Here is a 20,515-nt window from a genome sequence, read left to right as displayed (position 1 = left end):
AAATAGAAGATTTGTTGGAATCCAATGAAACTTTGTGTGTGAGAATGTAATGCTGATACATATAAGTGACAAGGATCTGTTGTTGTTTTTCTTTTTTTTTTTGCGGGGGCAGGGGGTGGGACTGTACAACTTAAAGGACACTCAAGTATCCTGTTGGGCTGCCTCTAGCTTGGATACTAGGCAGGCACATTTGCCCACAGATGTTGCAGCTGGGCCTGTTGATCCTGCACATTCATAGGCAGCTAATCTGGTGACAGGACAGGCCAAGGAAGTGTTGCAATCTGGTGAAGACATTCCTGGGAAATCCTTGCTGCATTTGGGCAAGTATTATCCTGTTGAATAGTGGCAGTTGGAAGCCCTGCCAAGAGGATGTCCAGGTCATACCACTGAGCTGTTGATCAATCATCCCTAGCTGGGTTACGAGGAACACTATCAGATGCGATTGCTCCCCAGATCATCACACCAACATTTGGGGCAGTGTATTGCTCCACAGCAAAATAAAGATTGAAGCTCTCACCATGAGGCCTACTTATTCTAACCTGACCATCATCAGATCCCAAACAGAACCTTTATCTGCTGCTAAAGACGACATGGTTTCATAGCATTCCAGCCTTCTCAATCATGACACCACAGCTCCCAACACCTAATAGCGTCGCCAGAATGGGCTAGAAGGCAGGTAATTCTTCAAAACTACCATCCTGCTACTCCTAGTCTAATGATGTGTCACCTAGCAAAGTCTTTTAACTGGGCAAAATGTTTTTGAGTGTCATAGAGGCATGACTAGCAGTTATCAATCTCTTGCCAAGGAGTCTACAAGCCAAGAGAGACTTTATACAGGGCAGAAAGGGAGAGCAGTTTTATGTGATCTTGTGGCAAGACCCAGTGTCTAAATCAGGTCACACCTGTAATCATTTACATATCGGCCTGAGTAAAAACTGCATTCAGAGTGCATTATTATTATTTTTTGTCAATGAGTGTATATAACATTTAGAAATAGTATGTTTGGTTACAGGGACAATGGATATTCTTACAATGTGCATGGACAAGAATAAAAAAGCCTGAATAAGTTATAACTTAAATATAAATGCTCACTAAAAAAAACTGATTACTGTAACAGAAAAAACTAAAGGAAAAGAGGCAAAGAGAATGTCTGAAATTCCTTGGTGATAGGAAACCATTAGCATAATTACTAAAAGAAAGTTTGCAAGTGCATGCCAAGTTTACAACTGTATTGACCATAACAAAAAGGTCTTTAGAAAGGTCATGTGTGCATATCTGTAAAAAGCAAAAACAAGCAAAAAGGAATGAGAGAACAAGCTCACAAAAAGATCTTTTGTAAAAGAAAATGCAGTATACTGGCAAGGTAACCCTCAATCTGCTAGAAAACAAAATTTAAATGTAGTATAAAGGGGTATGTTCACAGTAAAAACAAACTCTGTAATAATTCCTACCTGCAATGACCCATTTAACTTTTTGAAAGCTTTTAAATATTATTTAGATTACATTTAAAAAAAACAAAAAAAAAAAACAAACAAAAAAAAAAACCCTCACTTCAAATGTAATTTTAATGAAAACCTCGACCTGAATTTTGTTCCTGTTGCCTCATAACAAGTCTAATAAATGTAAACGGAATTAGTATTATATTCCAATATAATAATTTTAAAAGGTGGTCTGCTGCAAAACCACATTAACAGGGACTGGATGAGAGCATGAGCTCAAAAAACTCATTGTTGTGATTCCTTCATTTACATAATGGTGATGTCAGCCATTAATTAACCAAACACACCTACCAGTGGAAATGGCAGATCAGATCTAAAAATTATTAATCTGAGAAAAAAAAGAAAAGAAGGTATATTCAATTTTGTATATAATCCTAAATAAAATGTTCAGACTATGCAAAGCATAAAAATGTTAGGTTTCTGTGGCAGGCAAAAGAGTCCTTTATTGATAGCAGATACTAAAACCTCAAACAACAAATAATAAAAGTGTTCTTCACAATGGTGGGGGCTGAGGCGACTCCCAAATATTCCAAAGAATGTACAGCACTGTGTGTGTAACGTGAAAAGCGCAATATAAGTAACTATCATTCGATCATGCACATGAAATTTGGCACAGATTCTTCAGAGAGCTATTTTCAAAGAACTGGACAGAAATAAGGTTTCCTTCTCTGAATATTCTTCTTGGATGCTAGTCCTCAAAAATGAGCGCTTGTGAGATCATTTAACTGCCATTTTACATTTGTCTAGAAATTACACGATAAGGACCTCACAGAGGCACATAAATGTGTTTGTTGACGGGATTTTGAAAATATAAGACAGATCTCCACAGGAAGACTTCAAAGTCCACTTTGTTGCATAAACGTGAAGTTTACAAAAATGGACATGAAGTCTAGTGAGAGCTGAGTACTTGGATAGAGTGCTGTACATGATTTCATATGGACAGCAAGCAACATGTAGTGGTGTAATAGTAAAAGCCTTTAGTAAAACAAGAAAGATTTAGTGGCATACAGGAAAGCAGCCCACAGCAGACACTGAAAAGAGGCAGATTCATAGCAGGTGGAGGGGTGTACATTTGACCGAATCTACAGCCAATTGTGCTGTAACAGGTTGTGTAAGCAGCGATACCTTAGACAGAAATGGACCCATAAGAGGGTCTGACTCAGGCTGAAAATGACCAAGGTTCCAAAGTTTTGTCATTGTAACATTTTTTGAGCGCTTACTCTGTAATGTCCTCTATTGTGTACTCCAACGGAACAAGAGAGTGAGGAGCAGGAGAATGTTTGGGAGATTTGGTGAAACTGTGAATAACTGCATCAGCAGCAGGCTCGTTCTCTAGTTGTGTCAGAGGGTTCACGACGCAGCTTGAAGCCTCGAACTCCTGAGTTGTTACTTGTGTCTAAAACCGGAATCCTTTGACCTGGAAGAAAAAAAAAAGCAAGTTCATATTGCAGGCAGGGAAGTAGCCTAAGAGATGTCAATTTAGATAGTAAAAGAATGAGTTATGTTCCAAAGATGTTATTAAACCCAGTCCTGACGGATTGTCTGCAGAATAGCCAGAATATTTAGATGTTAAAGAAATGGTGTGGAAAAATTTTTTACTTTAATGGTCCACTTGCCCCCCCCCCCCCCCAAAAAAAAACCCAAAAACTGACTGGTCCCAAAAATTGACTGGTTCTTTAAGTGAACATCTTCAATACCTATTACAAAGGAAAATAAATGTACCATATTCTATTTTAACTGTAGATTTATAAGCTGCATTGATTTGATATATCCTGTTTTTTTTATATAAATTATATTTATAAGTTATACATGACTACTATACATACTACTCTGACTGAGCAGACCTTAATAGTTCTTTGTAAATTCTTCTTAAAAAACTTCTCACAACACACTCAAATTGATTCCAGGTCTGCTTTACATTTGTGCAGACCTATCAGTGTGGATTACGAAGCAGTATAGCTTGCTGTGAACTTGAAGTGACTAAAATCTCACTGTTAATCTGAACACTGTGGGCAGCAATTTTAACCATTTAGCCATTACATTTTCGTTAGAAAAAAAAAGAAATCACAAACCCAAGTACGCATGTAAACATGAAGAAGAGTTGGACTATAAAGGAAAATATGACTTTGGCCAAACGCCTATAAATGGTTGCCCCAGCTTTCAGCTCCAGAGTGAAGTTAAATTTTATAGCTCACAGTAATAATAATAAAATAATAATTTTAAAAACTCTATCTTAATAAATAAAAAAAATGTTGAAAGAAAAACAGCCTACCAGTGAATTGTGGTATTTGTAATCAAAAGTTGTTTTCAAATAAGAACTCCAGAAAAAGTCCAGGGAATTAGGCCCAGACCTTTTCCAAAGTTGCCCTTTCACAAATGTAGCATTTAGCCAGAGATTTTCTGTGCCTGACAAAATCTCACAGCACAAAATGTTCTGCGTGCTTTAGACATGGGGCAGCACCTATGCAGTACATGCAGGAGATAGAGCAGGATTCCCCTGAACATAATTGGGTCTATTTATGGATGCACTCACACGCAGACATTAGCTGGATATTTACTAGGGGGCTAGTAGGAAAAAGTCCGGGTAAGATCCGGTACAAATGTTAAAGACAAAGCTCCTCCAGGTGAAGTTCACAAAATTTCTGGGTTACAGGGCCTATGTGGAAGGGGCTACTCTTAATTTGTTAGTTCTACAAATAAGCCAAATTTAAAATAAATAAATAAATAAATAAAAAAGAGTATATTTGATATTTCACTAAATCATTCATTTAATTTATTCTACAGAATTAAACTCTAGTAAAATTCTAGTTCATTTGATAGAGGACCATTCTTTACAAGAGTATCAACGACAAAATGGTGATTGGTAAAGTCTACTTACTTATCTCAGTGAAGATTTCATTAATGTTAATAGCGTTCTTGGCACTAGTTTCAACAAAAATAGCATGGATTGAATCAGCATAGTCCTTGGCATCTTTCTCTGATACCTCTCTGTAAAGCAAAATTATAGCTTCAGTTAATTTTTGGACAAATTCTGGCAAACAAGGAACATGTTTAACCATTTTTTATTGAAAATGAATCAGCAGCATAAAACAATGCTGTAATGCGTACAATCACATGTTCTGTTTCACACACATCACATGAAAACTGGTACTTGAATCACACTGCAGGCTTTCAGCAGTCACAGTGATTTCATACATTTTCTATTGAGTCTCACACAATAACATGCCAGTCTTCTGCTTTCTCCCATGTATCAGCCATGCGGTGTTTTGCAAATATTGCAGAATCAATTTTGCACATGCATAGTTTTAAATAACTGAGCACCAAATGCAGTCCCTTGTGCTGGTGTATAAAATTTTGTCTGATTTTACAACAGCTTGAGGAGCATTTGCTTTCATAGTCAGTGTTTCTTCTGAAGATTTGCAATACAACTGGAACGACTCCATCTCTAGTTCTGGCTATTATGGTTTTGGGAAAGGAAAATAGGACCACACTGTCAGACATCGAAGTCTGCCAAACAAAGCAACAACATACCAAGGCATATTGCTTGTACTGTGAGAAGACTGAAGCCATTATCTTTAACTGGAAAGATCATGCATCATTAAAAAACACATTTTTTTCTATGAGCTGTGTCGATACTGACACATGAACGAAGAAAACAAAAGATGATCCAGTTGATTAGATAAAAATTAATCTATGCTGCTGTTAATATGTATGTGCGTAGACAGATAAAATGGATTGTGTTTAGGGAAAGAATGTGGCGGAGTAATGAACCTGGCATCAGAGAGATCACATTTGTTTCCAGCGATAGCCACCACTATGTTGGGAGGTCCATGCTGGCGAAGCTCCTTTACCCAGTTTTTTAGAGTCTGGAAGGATTCCTGAGAGAGAGGGAAACACAGAATTATAGAAACACAGAATAATATTGTTATGGTCATATTGGTAACTCACGATTGAGGACACTGAACATGTGCTGAAAATGGTTACTTCAGCAAAGCAACAAAAATCCAGTTGTCAGGAAATGGCAATATATTTCTTTATTTATAAAATTAGATTTCATTACACTACATACAGAAATATTTGTGCTAGTGATAATTATTCAGACAGTGAAGTTGTGAAATATGTGCACTCATTGACTTCACAGTCTTAAAGGAAACACTTAAGACAATTCTGGGGAACTGCTGTTCTCTCTCTATTTACATTCAGAAACTCTGGAATGGTATGTCTGAGGAACAGAAAAATGACTGTTGTTTGTTTGTGGCTGAAGTTTAGCCACTTTTTTTTAGTTCATTGTTTAAATTACCACAGAAACTCATTTGTCACTCAAGCAGTTTGGTTTTGTAGCACTTTCGTATCACCTTATGTATTAAAAGGATACTTCTCTGTTATGACAAAGTACAATACAAGGCCTACATGATAAGTTGAATATGTTTTCTCATCACATAGCATCACTAAACGTCCTGGACCTGAATGCAATCAAATCGGGTTTTCCAACATTTAGTGTTAAGCTTTCCCAGTTTTCCCAGTATTAAAAGCTGTTACTGCAGGAAACTGTGAACAAATTCCCTAATAATGTTAATGATTTGAGAATAAACACGGGAAGAAACAGTGTTCATAATCTTTTAGACAATTAATCTATATAAGGCATTTCAGTCATGAGCGTGAGACAAGACATAATCATTAATACATTGTGCTGCTCATGCAAAATTCATTTAGCACCATTTATCCACTACTCTATATTATGACTGTGAATGGCATAACTGAAGAAATTATTTAAACATATATTCCTCTTTCACACATGCATGGTAATCCAAAAACATTCTGGCTTTACTCGGAGGAGCTGTATGCATGAAAGCAACCACACGTAATATTCGTACACGTCCCGGACATTATCCTTGTAACATGTGAGAACGGCGCAGGGAAATGTTCAGGAGCTGCTCATGTAGGTGCTGCTCCATACCTAAAGCACACAATTCATCTACTACTGCTAAAACAAGTTTGCCGTTCCGGGACATCTCTGCAGCCGATACAGGAGGCACAAAAGTCTTAAGACAAAAGCCTGGTTTTCCACATCATGAAATCTTTCTTTTCTTTGCTGACAGCAAAACTTTGTTTTGAATGATGGCTTTCAAAGCAGGGAAAAAACCCACACAATTTAAAGATATATAGAAGACATCATATGTAAAAGTAGTTCAATTCTACAGTACCTCTTTAGTGATGTCATACACAATGATGGCTGCTGCTGAGCCTCTGTAGTACATAGGGGCAAGAGCACGGAACTGTGGGTGAATAGAGAAAAAGATGGTTTTGATATTATTCCTTTTAAAAGTAGGCAAGTCACATTTATCTGCAAATACACCTGAAGGGCAACACCCCACATGAAGAAGATGAAAGTCCAAAGGAAAAATTTCATAACACGGTGAAACATCCCTTTAAACATCCTGCAATCCTGAAACAGTAACCGTTCCAACACAAACAGTCAGACATTACTCTCCGTGTTGTTTCTTCCAGCTTTTAAACAGAACTCTGGAGAGCTGGAGAGGAAACCACACTGGGAAAAGAGCCAAACTATAGCCACCGTAAAAGCCCAGAGGGGTTTTGTGTTTCAGTTAGTCCTGCCAGGAGGGCTTGCATTAGAAATGGCTGCAAAGGCATGACAGCTCACCAAGGCCCGCCACCAACATATGTGCGAGCCATCAGGAGAAACAGGAGTGCAATGTGCCTAAAGCTGTTCGTAACTGCCATGGACAGTTCACCAGTGTCTGTTTATATTCCGTTAAAGGCACACTGAACAGAGAGGATTTCAGTATCTAGCTAAATGGTTTGTTGAAGCACAGGAAAGCCATAAGATGACATTATCCCCACACTCCCATTATGTGATAATGTATACTAACAGATTGACAAATGCATTTATTTGGACTCAAATTAAGTGGTATAATGAAAAAGCATGAGAAGTCCAGAATTGAATTTATTTAAATAACAATCCTCAGAAAACCAAAATATTCTATCTTAATCAGGCCTTCCCGGCACTATGAACACAATTACAAATCCAAACTTGTGCGTTAAAGTTATCTTAAGCTTTAGAACCAAACTTTGGATGCAAGAACATGCTGCAATTTTGGGAAAAAACATTACAAATGCACCAGTGGTTTATCCTGGAAAAGGAGCTTGTTATTTTGAAAGAATTGAACGTGTCATCTGGCATTTGTAAAAAGCTGTAGAATGATTCACAGCACAGAGAAATGTAGAGATTTTGTTTTTGGTCTATGTCACTTGTACGACAGCATTTAAGGACCAATACACTGTTGTGGGGGAGAATTCAAGAATAAAGTCAAAATATTCTATGAAAAAAGTCAGTATATTAAGAGAAAAAAGTCAGAATATTTAGAGACAACATTATTTAGACTTTAAGATTTGTATAAATATGCTGATAACCATTAATTTCCCATTGGGTGCACCAGTTTAGAGTGAGTGAAAAAATGTGGCAAGTGAAGAACCAGTGAACAGAATTTTCTATAATACACTTCCATCCAGATAACAAGACAAGCAAGCCAGTCAATGCAACCACTGACTGCGGTGCCCATATGGCCATATCATACCCTCTGGATTGATAATTTTCATGATCATTATCACTATGTCCTGTAAAACTACATGTCCTCTTTGAATGGCACAGAAATGTAACCCATGATATCTTTGTAAACAAACACTGCCTGCGATTTCTGGTTATTTCTTCTGATTAAGCGCAGTTTCTTGCACAACCATTTCAGCATTCTAGTACTACTAACAATCAGATTGTGATGTGCCAGATTCCATTATTCATTAAACCAGTACAAAAGTATAACTTAAAAAATCCCCAACATTCCTCATTTTCACTCCATATATTTGTATCTGTCCCTTTATATTCACTCATTTATTGTCTGTAACCGTTTGTCCAGTTTAAGGTCGCGATGGGTCCGGAGACTACCTGGAATCACAGGGGGCAAGGCAGAAACACACCCTGAAGGGGGCGCCAGTCCTTCATAGGGCAACATGCTATCCGTGGGCCATGGGACGAAACCGGACCACCCGGAGGAAACCCACACAGACACTGTCCCCTTATACTTGCAGTGAAATATTCTGACTTTATTCTCACATTATCCAGATGCATTTTGCATTGTCTTTTCATTTATTTACAATTACTGATTATTTTATTTAAACATTTTACTTTTAAAAAAATTGTTTTAAAATTTTAAATTTAAATAAATAAAATCTAAAAATCATTAGCTGCAGTGCTTTATTCCATCACTTGATATGTGCAACTGTAACAGTACAATCAATGTTATCCATTGTCATTTGTTTTTTTATTTTGTGGCTGGTCAGTATTTGTGATACTATTGTCCTTTTCCCTCATTTGACTGTGAAAGGATCTGCTCATTTCATTTGATTTCACAATCTTTGTTTGATAAACAGATACACCCATGATGTGTAGGAGTATATGGCTGTAGTATTTCAGTGTGCTAAAATGGCATAAATAATAATTATTTTATCCAAAGGTTCATCCAGAGTAATACATGAGCAGGGACTGGCTATTAAGAGGTGCATTTCCCAGTTCCCTGTAAAAGAAGTATAACTCAGAAAATAGAGAAACAGTGCCCCCTGTCTGAAGAATGTGACAAGGATAGAAAGTTAGGGTCCAGTAGTGATGCAGTGATGTTTACCCTCTCTTGTCCTGCTGTGTCCCAGATGAGAAATTTATGGAGCTCATTTTGGTATTGCACTGTCTTTGTCATAAATGATGCTCTGGAAAATAAAGATAAAAATGTAAAAGTGAAATACTGTTTAAAACTGCCCAACAAAACAGGCCAGACACCTGCTAAGTCTTAACATCTTAAAAATGATGTATTTTTTAATTCATACATTAAACAAATCAATGTTTTTTTTCCATTTAAAGGAAATTTGTTTGAGCATATAAACATCTCCATTAACCCACACCACTACCATCCTCTAAGAAAAATTACTTTGTAATCGCACTTATGATCAGTGCAAAAGTCTGCGAGCTTACCCAATGGTAGGATTAATATTGGGATCAAAGCTGTCCTCCACGAATCTGCACACAATACTTGATTTTCCAACTCCAGTGTCCTGTAACACAGTGCAACACATTAAATTCAGAACTGAGCTTTCACTTCATGAATCATTTTCCGGCAATTCAAGGTATCACACTCCCCAAATATCCACTTCTCATTACATTTTTAGAATTCTTTAATCAAGCTGTTGCATAGAACCTTTCATATCTGTGTTTATTTATTCATGATGTGACTGGCTCAACACTTCAGTTACACGTGGAAAATTAAGTATAGGGTTATCTCTAGGTTTTTTGTTTTTTTAGATTTTACAGTGATTCATAGTAAGATTTGGTTTCTCCTGAGCATTTAAATCTACAGAAATATTGTTTTCACTTTATACGGATGCTCGCTGTTTCAAATCGCAAATCTGTTTGTAAAAGCAACATGGTGGAATATTTTAACACCAACAGTTCCAAATGTTTTAAAAGCTGAATATAAATACATAAGAATTGTATTCTTGCTCATTTTCACATAACATATCTATGTTAAATGAATATTAGACCATAACATTAGTTAGCAGTGCCTTTTATTATATAATCAGTCAACAATACATGGTGTAAGCAAAATTTGTTGAAATACATAAATAATTTTATCAACATATCAACAGAAATGTTACTTATAATGTATTGATTTACAAACACCATTACCTCAAAGGAATGTGAGATTTGTAAATTCTCTTGAAACATATGTAATTTACAAAAACAAGCTTTACAGCTTTGACTGATCAACTCAATTGCATTTGTAAAACATTTTTATTTGATGCCTGCCACACTTGGAAAAGCTTGGTACTGGCAAACCAAGAGGGGAAAAATTATGTAAAGTATTCAAGTTTTAATACATTCAACAATAACCAAATAATTGGGTATAACAGGAACATCAAGCTAACAGTCAGGCATTGCAAGCAAACATGGCTCACCAAGAATTGACAAACAGCTCAAAAAGAATATTTAGGACTCTCACCATCTAGAGTAAATAACTACTACTACAACTACTACATAATGCCATGAAATGTTTCAGGGAATACAAATAAAAATCTCAAGGCAGGAATCCACTGAAGAATGCACATGACCTTCAAGCTCTCAGATGGCGCTTAATGAGAAACCATCAAGCTACTGTGATGAACACAGCCACAAGGGCTCGGGAGAAAAAAATTACAAACACAACCACAGCATGGGTGACTTGCATCTAAGTGAATGTACAATTGATGTGGAGATGTATCTTAGGAAGTCTATAGTTATTTCAGCAACAATGCCAGGCGTCATTAAGCTTATTCCACAAAGGTGTGGCTTTTAGATACTGTGTGTGCATGTGTGTGTGTGTTTGGCTGGTCTGCCTGCAGTAGATATATTTGTCTTATTGAAAATGTGGTGTGTCAGACAACTTTGGAACCAGCATGAAAGGTTGAGCAGCTGGAGTCTCATCTCAATGGACAAAACATCAATCATTTTTATACTCAGTTCTCAAACAATAAAAACTGCTCCCATTAGCCTCATGTTCCTCTCAGTCTCCAGATCTAAATCTGACTTGCAGAAATGTGTGCAGAACATCCAAAAAAGGAAAAATGACCCTATTGTGTGCTACACACTAATACTACATTGTTAGAAAAACTGTCACTGTAGTGGTACCCTAATTAATTAAGGAACTGTACCTTATTCTATTACAATTGTTGAATTTAAAGTTGAAAATTGATTTCATACATCCCATTCCATCTCCAGGACTTATGTTCTTTTGTTTTACACAGTTCCATAATTAAGCCTTACTAATATTCACCTCACCTTCTGGAAAAGAGAATGTAATTTACTTTTACATTCATGGATTTTAAAACCACTGTTGTATCATTAAATTTACATTTACATTGTTTGTATTCTTAGTGACCAATAATCTACCTATATCATACCTTTTATTCTGAGAGTATACAGCGTATATAATATGTACAGGATACTGGAAGCCTGTGCTAGCATTTCTCCTGCGGTGTTGCTATCAGTGTGTGAAGAGTGGGAGAAGAGGGTTGCATTGACAATCCAACACAAAGGGCAGCACTTTGAACACATTTTATAAGTGGTCAGAAACTTGTAAATAACTCATAAAAGAATAAAGTTAAATTTTTCTTGTGAAATTCCCAATAGGTTTGTGTCACATGACGCTCTTCCCATTGAAAAAACAAAAGTTGGATCCAAAATGGCCGACTTCAAAATGGCCACCATGGTCACCACCCATCTTGAAAAGTTTCCCCCCCTCCCATATACTGTTGTGCCACAAACAGGAAGTTAATATCACCAACCTTTCCCATTTTATTAAGGTGTATCCATATAAATGACCCACCCTGTACTAACTTTAAACATGCAAAACAGGCTAGTACATAAAATATTAGCAAAAGTATGCCATTATGGCATCATGCTTAAAGGGGACATATTATATCCCTTTTCCAGATGTTAACAAAGTTCCATGGGGTCTTAAAGAAATGTTTGTGACATGCTTTGATCAAAGGATCACAAAGGTCAAACAACCCAGCACCAGTCTGACTCTGTCTAAACAGCACGATTCAGAATGACCCATTTCAGCACCAGTTCCTATCAGTGTCAGGAGCGCTTTTTTATTCTCTTTCACAGTTTTTGGTTTGGTAGGCACCTCATATTCACAAATTCCCCTTTTATTCATAATCTTCTAAAGGGGTTGATCAGAGGAGGATGAGTCCCCACTTGTGTGTCTTAACTCCCCCCAAGGTTCCTTCCTTCAGTTTTGAGGGAGGTTTTCCTTGTCAAACTTTGGCTTGCACAATTCACATTATTTCATATGCTAAAACAATGGGAAATCTTCAGGGAGATCCATTAGGCGGTGCCTAGCCTTGAATTGCTGCACTGTTTATTTGTATTTATAGGATATTGGTATGTATGACAAATGACAGCCCTCTTCAGCATGACTTCCAGCAATAAATGCTCCATTAATGTTGGCATTGTTGTCAAATGCAAAGACGTTACCTAGTCTTGCCCATGGCTGTTAGCTTCTCATATGCTCTAAATTTAAGCAATGCCTCGGTACTGAAATATAACATGTTCTTCATTTCTTGAGTTAAATGAAGATGTCTTGAAGGCTCAAATCTCTGGGCTTTCAGTAACTGTTTTTAGGAATGGACTTTATTTGGTTAGAAGATACCAAGTAGTGTTTTTTTCCCTGAAGAAAAGAAATATGTTTTCAAGTGCTATACTCTATTTTGCTGAGTTCTTGTTTGCATTGCCCAGCCTATGAAGAAACAATGTTTTCATCTGTTTCAGATTGTATTGAATTTGTTTGCCTTTTTTTTTCCTTGAAAAACTTGACAATTCCTAGTTAAAATGACTGAAACTACAAAGTCGCTCTGTTCTAAAATTAATCTAAATTAAACTACATTTATTGTAAAGAATGTAATAAATGCTGATATATTCAGTTATTTTATCAACTTTTTTTTCAACAAATCACTAGGCCACGATCATTGTCATGATGTCTACAGTCACAAAATCCTGAGACTTGTGCATGCACGTTTGTGTATATGTACTTGTTGCTTACATGATGCAGTAAATATGGGACCTAAATAAAATATGTGAATATGGCAGGTTAAATTCCATCACCCCTACCAGATAAGGAGGTATGCTAAAATATAAGGCAGCCGTGGCCTTGAGGTTAGAGAAGCAAACTTAAGGCCTGAGTGTCACCCATTGAATTCCAGGGACCGGCAAGGGAAAATTCATTCATGGCTGAAGTACCCTTGAGCAAGGCACCTAACGCCCAAACTGTTCCCCAGGTGCAAAAGGTGGTTGCCATGATCCAGTTGTGTGTTGGTTGTGTTTACTGCTCCTAGTGTGAGAAGATTTGCTCACTTTCGCGAGTACGTGTATTGACTACCATGGATGGACAAAATACAGAGAAGCAATCCCCTTAAGGGATTAAGCTGCATTCAACTCAATTGTTTCAGAGCTTCTCCGAAATAAACTCTCCCCTGTCAGCATGCCAGGCACTTGTCTCCCCAGGAACTTTAACAATCATCAGGAACTTTAATACAGGCACTCCCAAGGATGTGTGCTCTCCCCACCGCACTACTAGCTACTATCACTGCTAAAACTTCAACACATTTTCCAAGGGTCTTAACAAAATGTCTGTGACATGTTTCTGGTCACCACAAGGATCAAATAAAACAGCACCACTTTGTCTAAACCAGAGATGGACACTTATGTTCGAGTTGCACTTAAAGAGAACGTCTATGCTTGTGGGGAACTGCAGTTCTCTCTGGTTTGTTTACATTCAGAAACTCCACGTCTGAAACACAGAATGGTAAGCTTGAGGAGAAAAAGGATTGTTGGTTGTACATGGCTGAATTTGAACTTGTCTGTAAGTCTTTATTCACTGTTTGAAATACGACAGAATCTCGATTATAACTCGAATTGTTTCGGTTTTTTTAAGCACTTCCAGATTGTTTACTTCCATGCATTTAGCAGTCTGCCAAATTTGTGGGTTCCTACTTAAATAATCTGAAACATAAAAGAAAAAGTCAATATCACCCACCTATAAAGCAGGAACAACACAATATCCTCATGATTTTCAACGTTTGGAGGGCTCTGCCTTTTTTCTGCCATGAGTAGAGAGAGAGGAAGCCAAGCATGACTGACTAAGTCACTTAGTTTTTCTACTCATTTACTCACCTCGGGGATTGGTAAACATATTAGACCAAGCAGACTGGAGAGCTAGCATATGGTGAGGAAACACTTTTTATTACTTTATTTTTTTTTTTTATATACACTCATGGAAGTCGCCTTTAAGTCGCATACAAGGTGACATCAAAATCGACTTGTAACTCATCCCTAATGCCTAGAATCAACTTGCACTCGAAAAGTAACGTGAAAAATAAACATCTTTCCACCATCATGCAGGTGTGACACATGGCGCTTGAAATCTCTCTCTGTATTCACTTTACTTCACTGATTTGGAAAACAGCCCCTTTTTGATGAATCCCCACCTATGAGCGTGACTGGCAATGTGCAACCAACGTGGGAAACAGATTAAAGACATTGACCATATCAAATTTCATAAGATGTCTGTAAGCATACCCAGAGAGGTATGTTTAGTTTACACTAGGAGTACAGCCTTCGTTCCAGCTCTATAAACAATAGTTATTTTCCATTTCCTTATTCTCTGCTTACTTTAGCTTTACATAGTTATTATACAAAATAATTTGTGAAATGTTTATACACTATACAAAACAAAAAAGTGATATTGCTTCTAGCTTGCTCTATTTGAAAGTTATCACATTTTATTATCATCAGCCAAAGATAACAAGAAAAAAAGTTTCAAAAGACCAAAGAGATACTGTAATGTTTTTGCGTGTAAAAGAAAACATGACTTGACTCAGACTCTAGCATAAAGACTCTTGATTAAAAACTCTTGACTCAGACTTGTATTTTGTGATCTATGGTCTAACCAGCCAGGTCAGTGCCTATTCCTTAATTGAGAATGAGCTACACCTGAAGGCATAAGCCCAGGTGGAAGGAGTAAGTCACCACAAATACTGGTTTTTAGCAATATTTGCTTCGTTCTCCCTCCACTCCATTCTCATTTTCTTGCTCATTTTTTTAGTTTTACTCCATTTAACCTTGCCTTTATGCTCTCGGATAAACGCACAGCGAGCTCTGTGATGAAACACAGACAAGGAGGGAGGACAAATATAAACAACCTACTAATAACCCTCTATAAATGATGCAACACAGAATCATAAAAACTTGCTTTATCCCAGGCATTCAGATTAGAGCTGACCACAAAAAAACCTCATTGGGTTGTTTTATTTCATAGTCTGTGGGTATTTGGTAAATGGTATTTTATTACTTAATGTAATAATTATGTATTCTTCAAAACACAGACAATTTTGAATGAATTTTGAACTAAAAAAAATAAAAACTAAAAAATATATACACACACACACACACACACAGGGGTTTGGACAATGAAACTGAAACACCTGGTTTTAGACCACAATAATTTATTAGTATGGTGTAGGGCCTCCTTTTGCGGTCAGTACAGCGTCAATTCGTCTTGGGAATGACATATACAAGTCCTGCACAGTGGTCAGAGGGATTGTAAGCCATTCTTCTTGCAGGATAGTGGCCAGATCACTACGTGATGCTGGTGGGGGAAAACGTTTCCTGACATGCTCCTCCAAAACACCCCAAAGTGGCTCAATAATATTTAGATCTGGTGACTGTGCAGGCCATGGGAGATGTTCAACTTCACTTTCATGTTCATCAAACCAATCTTTCACCAGTCTTGTTGTGTGTATTGGTGCATTGTCATCCTGATACACGGCACCGCCTTCAGGATACAATGTTTGAATCATTGGATGCACATGGTCCTCCAGAATGGTTCGGTAGGCCTTTGCAGTGACGCGCCCATCTAGCACAAGTATTGGGCCAAGAGAATGCCATGATATGGCAGCCCAAACCATCACTGATCCACCCCCATGCTTCACTCTGGGCATGCAACAGTCTGGTGGTACGCTTCTTTGGGGCATCTCCACACCGTAACTCTCCCGGATGTGGGGAAAACAGTAAAGGTGGACTCAGAGAACAATACATGTTTCACATTGTCCACAGCCCAAGGTTTGCGCTCCTTGCACCATTGAAACCGACGTTTGGCATTGGCATGAGTGACCAAAAGTTTGGCTTTAGCAGCCCAGCCGTGTATGTTGACCCTGTGGAGCTCCCGACGGACAATTCTGGTGGAAACAGGAGAGTGCACATTTAATTCTGCAGTGATTTGGGCAGCCGTGATTTTATGTTTTTTGGATACAATTTGGGTCAGCACCCGAACATCCCTTTCAGACAGATTCCTCTTGTGTCCACAGTTAATCCTGTTGGATGTCTTTTGTCCTTCTTGGTGGTATGCTGACATTACCCCGGATACCGTGGCTCTTGATACATCACAAAGACTTGCTGTCTTGGTCACAGATGCGCCAGCAAGACGTGCACCAACAATTTGTCCTCTTTTGAACTCTGGAATGTCACCCATAATGTTGTGTGCATTGCAATATTTTGAGCAGCTCTTACCCTCTGCTAATTGAACCTTCACCCTCTGCTCTTACTGGTGCAATGTGCAATTAATGAAGATTGGCCTCCAGGCTGGTCCAATTTAGCCATGAAACCTCCCACACTAAAATGACAGGTTTCAGTTTCATTGTCCAACCCCTGTATGTATGTGTGTGTGTGTGTGTGTGTGTATATATATATATATATATATATATATATATATATATATATATATATATATATATATATATATTTTTTTTTTTTTTTTTTAACTGTTTTTCTCAGCATTCAAAAATGTTTGAAAAATATATTATTATTTTAAAAATCACTTTTTAAGTGTATTATCACATTAAGAAAGTACCATTTACCAAATAGCCACAGACTATGAAATAAAACAACCCAGTGAGTTTTTTTTGTGGTGTTTTTATGATTTTGTGTTGCATCAGCCATCAACACATGCTGGAAGCAAGGCATGAATTCAGTGTCATTCTCCAGAATGCTACATACCTAGAATTTGTAAGTGGCTGGCAGGATAAAAGATTGAAATTCTCTGCAATCTTGCACTGAACAACATTCTGTTTGAATTTCTCTCATTAAAATTGGCATGAAACAACTTATTTTTTACTTGTGAAGGCTGGGCCATTGATGAAAATGCTTTTAATATTAACTTGTTTATAATGTAATGTTTCAAAACAGTGTGACATGACTTATTCTGCCCCTGTCCCAACTTTTTGAGTGTGTCAAAGGCATCAAATTTTAATTCGTTTGCATTTACAAAACAATCAATTTTGTCAGCGAAAACAATGTAATATTTTTTATTTGTACAGGTTAGTTTAATAAAATTTCAAAGGGATTGAAAAAATCCATAAATAAATCTATTGTTTTTATTACATATTACACAGATTTCCTTATTACACAGATTTCCTATCTATTTCAGCTTCAATTACCTTAAGGAGCAATTTGTAATTCTAAAGTTACACACAGCAATTAATCTTTCTCTGCATACTTTATCATCCCCCTTTCATTTTGTTCTTAAATGGTTAGGACCTCCCCCAAGACCACCACAGAGCAGGTATTATTTGACAGGTGGATAATTCTCAGCACCGCAGTGACACTGACTTGGTTGTGGAAGCATGTTATTGCGTGTTGTGGATCAGACACAGCAGTGTGGCTTGATGTACTCTGAGGCCAACTGAAAAAGTTCCGTTTCTGTCTTTTCAGGTAGTCAATGGTGGATTTTGAGGTGGGTTTTGAACCATTAATCATGTTGCAGAAGCTACTCATTTTCAGTTTCAGCCTTATAGAGAACTCACAGTTGGCAAAGTGTCCTGTTCTTGAAATGCAAGTTCCTTTTTTTTCTCCAAATGTATCTTGTTTGAAAAGCTCATCTGACTTTTCTAGATGTTGTGTAGTAGTACTGGGCGATATTAGCGCAAAACAATATCACGATTAACTGTAAATAATTACCATTATTATGATAAATGAACGATAATTTTGTTTTCGTATTTTTGACCCTCACAGTTCAGTGATGAGGCTTGTGCTGTAAATATGCTCCAGTATTAAAGCTGGGATATTATTTTCTCTAATGTTGCTAGGAGCTTGTTCCTCTTTGTTTTTTTTGAGCACTGTTTATATTTGGTGTGTGATTGTGCTTGGGTTGCTGAAATAGTTTTTTCTCAATGTTTACATTTGATTTCTTTTTGTTCAGTGTTGTCTTAATTAAAGTCAAAGCCAAAGCAAAACACATCCAGACCACAGGCACTGTGTTTTTCTTTGGAACGAGCTGCTCAAGTTGCTTGGTCGGCCTCGGCATTCAGGTTGCTTCCATGTGGCAGAATCACGTGACTACAGCTTGGTAGCGTGGTTATAAAGGGACAGTACATGAACACACAGTGGGGACACAAACAAATAAAAATCTATATAGACAAAATTATGTCAATTAGAAATTCTGAATGTCAATTTAAATTAATTTTTTATTAATTGCCCAGTCCTATTGTGTAGCATACTGCATACACAGAGTTTTGCTACAAAGTCGCAGGTAAGGTTTCCTTCTTATGACTCCTCCATTAAGATTTTCTTTGTTAAAGCAACTCTGGTTACCTCCCTGCAGCTTCTTGGTAATCCCATCTAGGTATTAATGTGTATTTCTTACAAATATAAAAACTGCTCTTCTGGTCTTTCTAATCTCATTTTGAACTACACACTTCCCTAAACTGCTATTTCTGGATAGCATTCTGCACTGTAGAAACCACAAGCTCAAAATGTTTCGCTATTTACTTATAGTTTTCGCCTGTCTTGTGAGCATCTAATACTTTCATTTTTCAAAACTTAATTTGCTTAGAGGAGTCCATGGTTGTTGAATGTTAGTAAGAAATTTTGAGAATTTATCATCTTTGGAAACAGTCTAGAGATTCTAAAATTGAAGCTGGGGACATGATTCAGGCCTGATTTGCTAATCAATGTCTGAGACATTATCCAAAGTATAAAAATCAAAGCCTTTGGAAAACTGAGTGTCCACATTTTTTTTGTGTGTGTATGTGTGTCTTATCTTATTTATGTCTTCTCTTAAAATCTTGTCTTATTTAACTGATGAAAGAATTAATTGATCTAAAAGGATCTTAGGTGCTGACTGTTTTTTTGTTTTCATGAGTTTAGTTTTTGATAGATGCTAAGATTTTGTCCATTGATACATGTTATACAGTGCATTTTCCCATTGATATATAGTAGTATTGTTCCTTGATATTCAGTTTATCAAAATAGCTTTCTTTGTGTTGGTAGCACCAACCAAAATGTAATAATTTCTTGCTGGTTTAGGTTGGTTTCTTGATAGTGGAACACTAAGTCAGAGGTATTGTCAATAAATTATTAAATATAAATATAAATATAAAAAATTATTATTAAATAAATCCCCACAGAAAGACATTGGTCAATGGGCGTAAATTGAACTAAACGGTTAAAAACTAAAACAAACACATGCAAAATTCATGAATAGATTTAACTTCAGTTTGGAATGTAGAAGTCTGCATAAAAGTCAGAAAAGGCCTACAAAAGCAGTTAAAAAGCAGTTAAGCCTTTGAAACACTTAGGGTGTCCACTCTTTTGAACAGGACAAATTTATGCTTTTGATCTGCATTAAGATTTGTCAAAATGTTACATGTTACGATTACTGTTTTTTACATTTTCCCTATAAATATGGCTGCCATAAAATATCAAATTGCTTTGTAATCCACAAATGATCAACGTAATACTACGCACTGTGTGTCCCCCACCTGGGAAAAGCCTGGTTTCAGTATCATGTTTAGTACAGAATCCCTGTTACTTCCAGGCCACTAGGAAGAGCACTTTTTATTTTTCCTTGCAGTTTGCTTGATTTTATGTTGACGCCTGAATTTCTTGCATTTCATTTAAGTCATACAAATATATCAATGATTAGTTTCTGTTAATTAACGTCAGCAAATAAACCTACTGCTCATACAACGCTCAACATTAATAGAGTACAACAAAGGCTGCATTATCAGAATAAAATAGGGTTAAATGTGTCTTACCCCGAGCAGACAGACTTTCAACTCTCTGAGCGACATATCGATCTCCAAAACACTGCAACGTCCCAAAACATTACAGAGCGCTTTCCAAAAGTCAACGACTGCGGGTCTTTCTGTTATTGCCTCTACGCTAAGAGCTGAACACTACTCTCCTGGGGTTGTCAGAATATATCCTTTATGTAAAAAAGAGATTTAACTGCTAAACGGTGTATAATATTAAGACAGGGTAGAATCTGAGGCGTTCACTCTACTGCCCCGGACACGCCATCTTGAATTTTGGCTGGAATGTCACGTGACCTGGCTGGCCTTATTTCCTTCCATTACAA

At 37.0% G+C, this 20,515-nt stretch overlaps 1 protein-coding gene across 1 annotated transcript; it reads right to left on the bottom strand.

The window, feature by feature from the left end:
• Positions 1 to 19: 19 nt before the first annotated feature.
• rab22a (RAB22A, member RAS oncogene family) lies at positions 20 to 20,450 on the bottom strand. Its single transcript, XM_066664780.1, has 7 exons — positions 20,193 to 20,450; positions 9,538 to 9,617; positions 9,194 to 9,275; positions 6,704 to 6,775; positions 5,271 to 5,377; positions 4,378 to 4,487; positions 20 to 2,916 (listed from the first exon to the last, which is right to left on the bottom strand). The coding sequence occupies exons 1-7, from the start codon at positions 20,226 to 20,228 to the stop codon at positions 2,813 to 2,815; spliced, it is 591 nt and encodes a 196-aa protein (XP_066520877.1). The 5' UTR covers positions 20,229 to 20,450; the 3' UTR covers positions 20 to 2,812.
• Between the last annotated feature and the right edge of the window lie 65 nt (positions 20,451 to 20,515).

This window comes from Hoplias malabaricus, chromosome 3 (assembly GCF_029633855.1).
Source record: "Hoplias malabaricus isolate fHopMal1 chromosome 3, fHopMal1.hap1, whole genome shotgun sequence".
Classification (NCBI taxonomy): Eukaryota; Metazoa; Chordata; class Actinopteri; order Characiformes; family Erythrinidae; genus Hoplias; species Hoplias malabaricus.
This window is presented reverse-complemented; position numbering and strand designations above follow the sequence as displayed.

Bases quoted from the DNA above. Each gene is read 5' to 3' on its own strand.
- rab22a (XM_066664780.1), bottom strand. From the start codon at position 20,228: ATGTCGCTCAGAGAGTTGAAAGTCTGTCTGCTCGGG. The intron at 5,378-6,703 runs GTACTGTAGAAT...CCTCTCTCTCAG, and splicing joins TGTATGACATCACTAAAGAG to GAATCCTTCCAGACTCTAAA. The intron at 2,917-4,377 runs GTAAGTAGACTT...TTTTTCTTCCAG, and splicing joins TGAAATCTTCACTGAGATAA to GTCAAAGGATTCCGGTTTTA.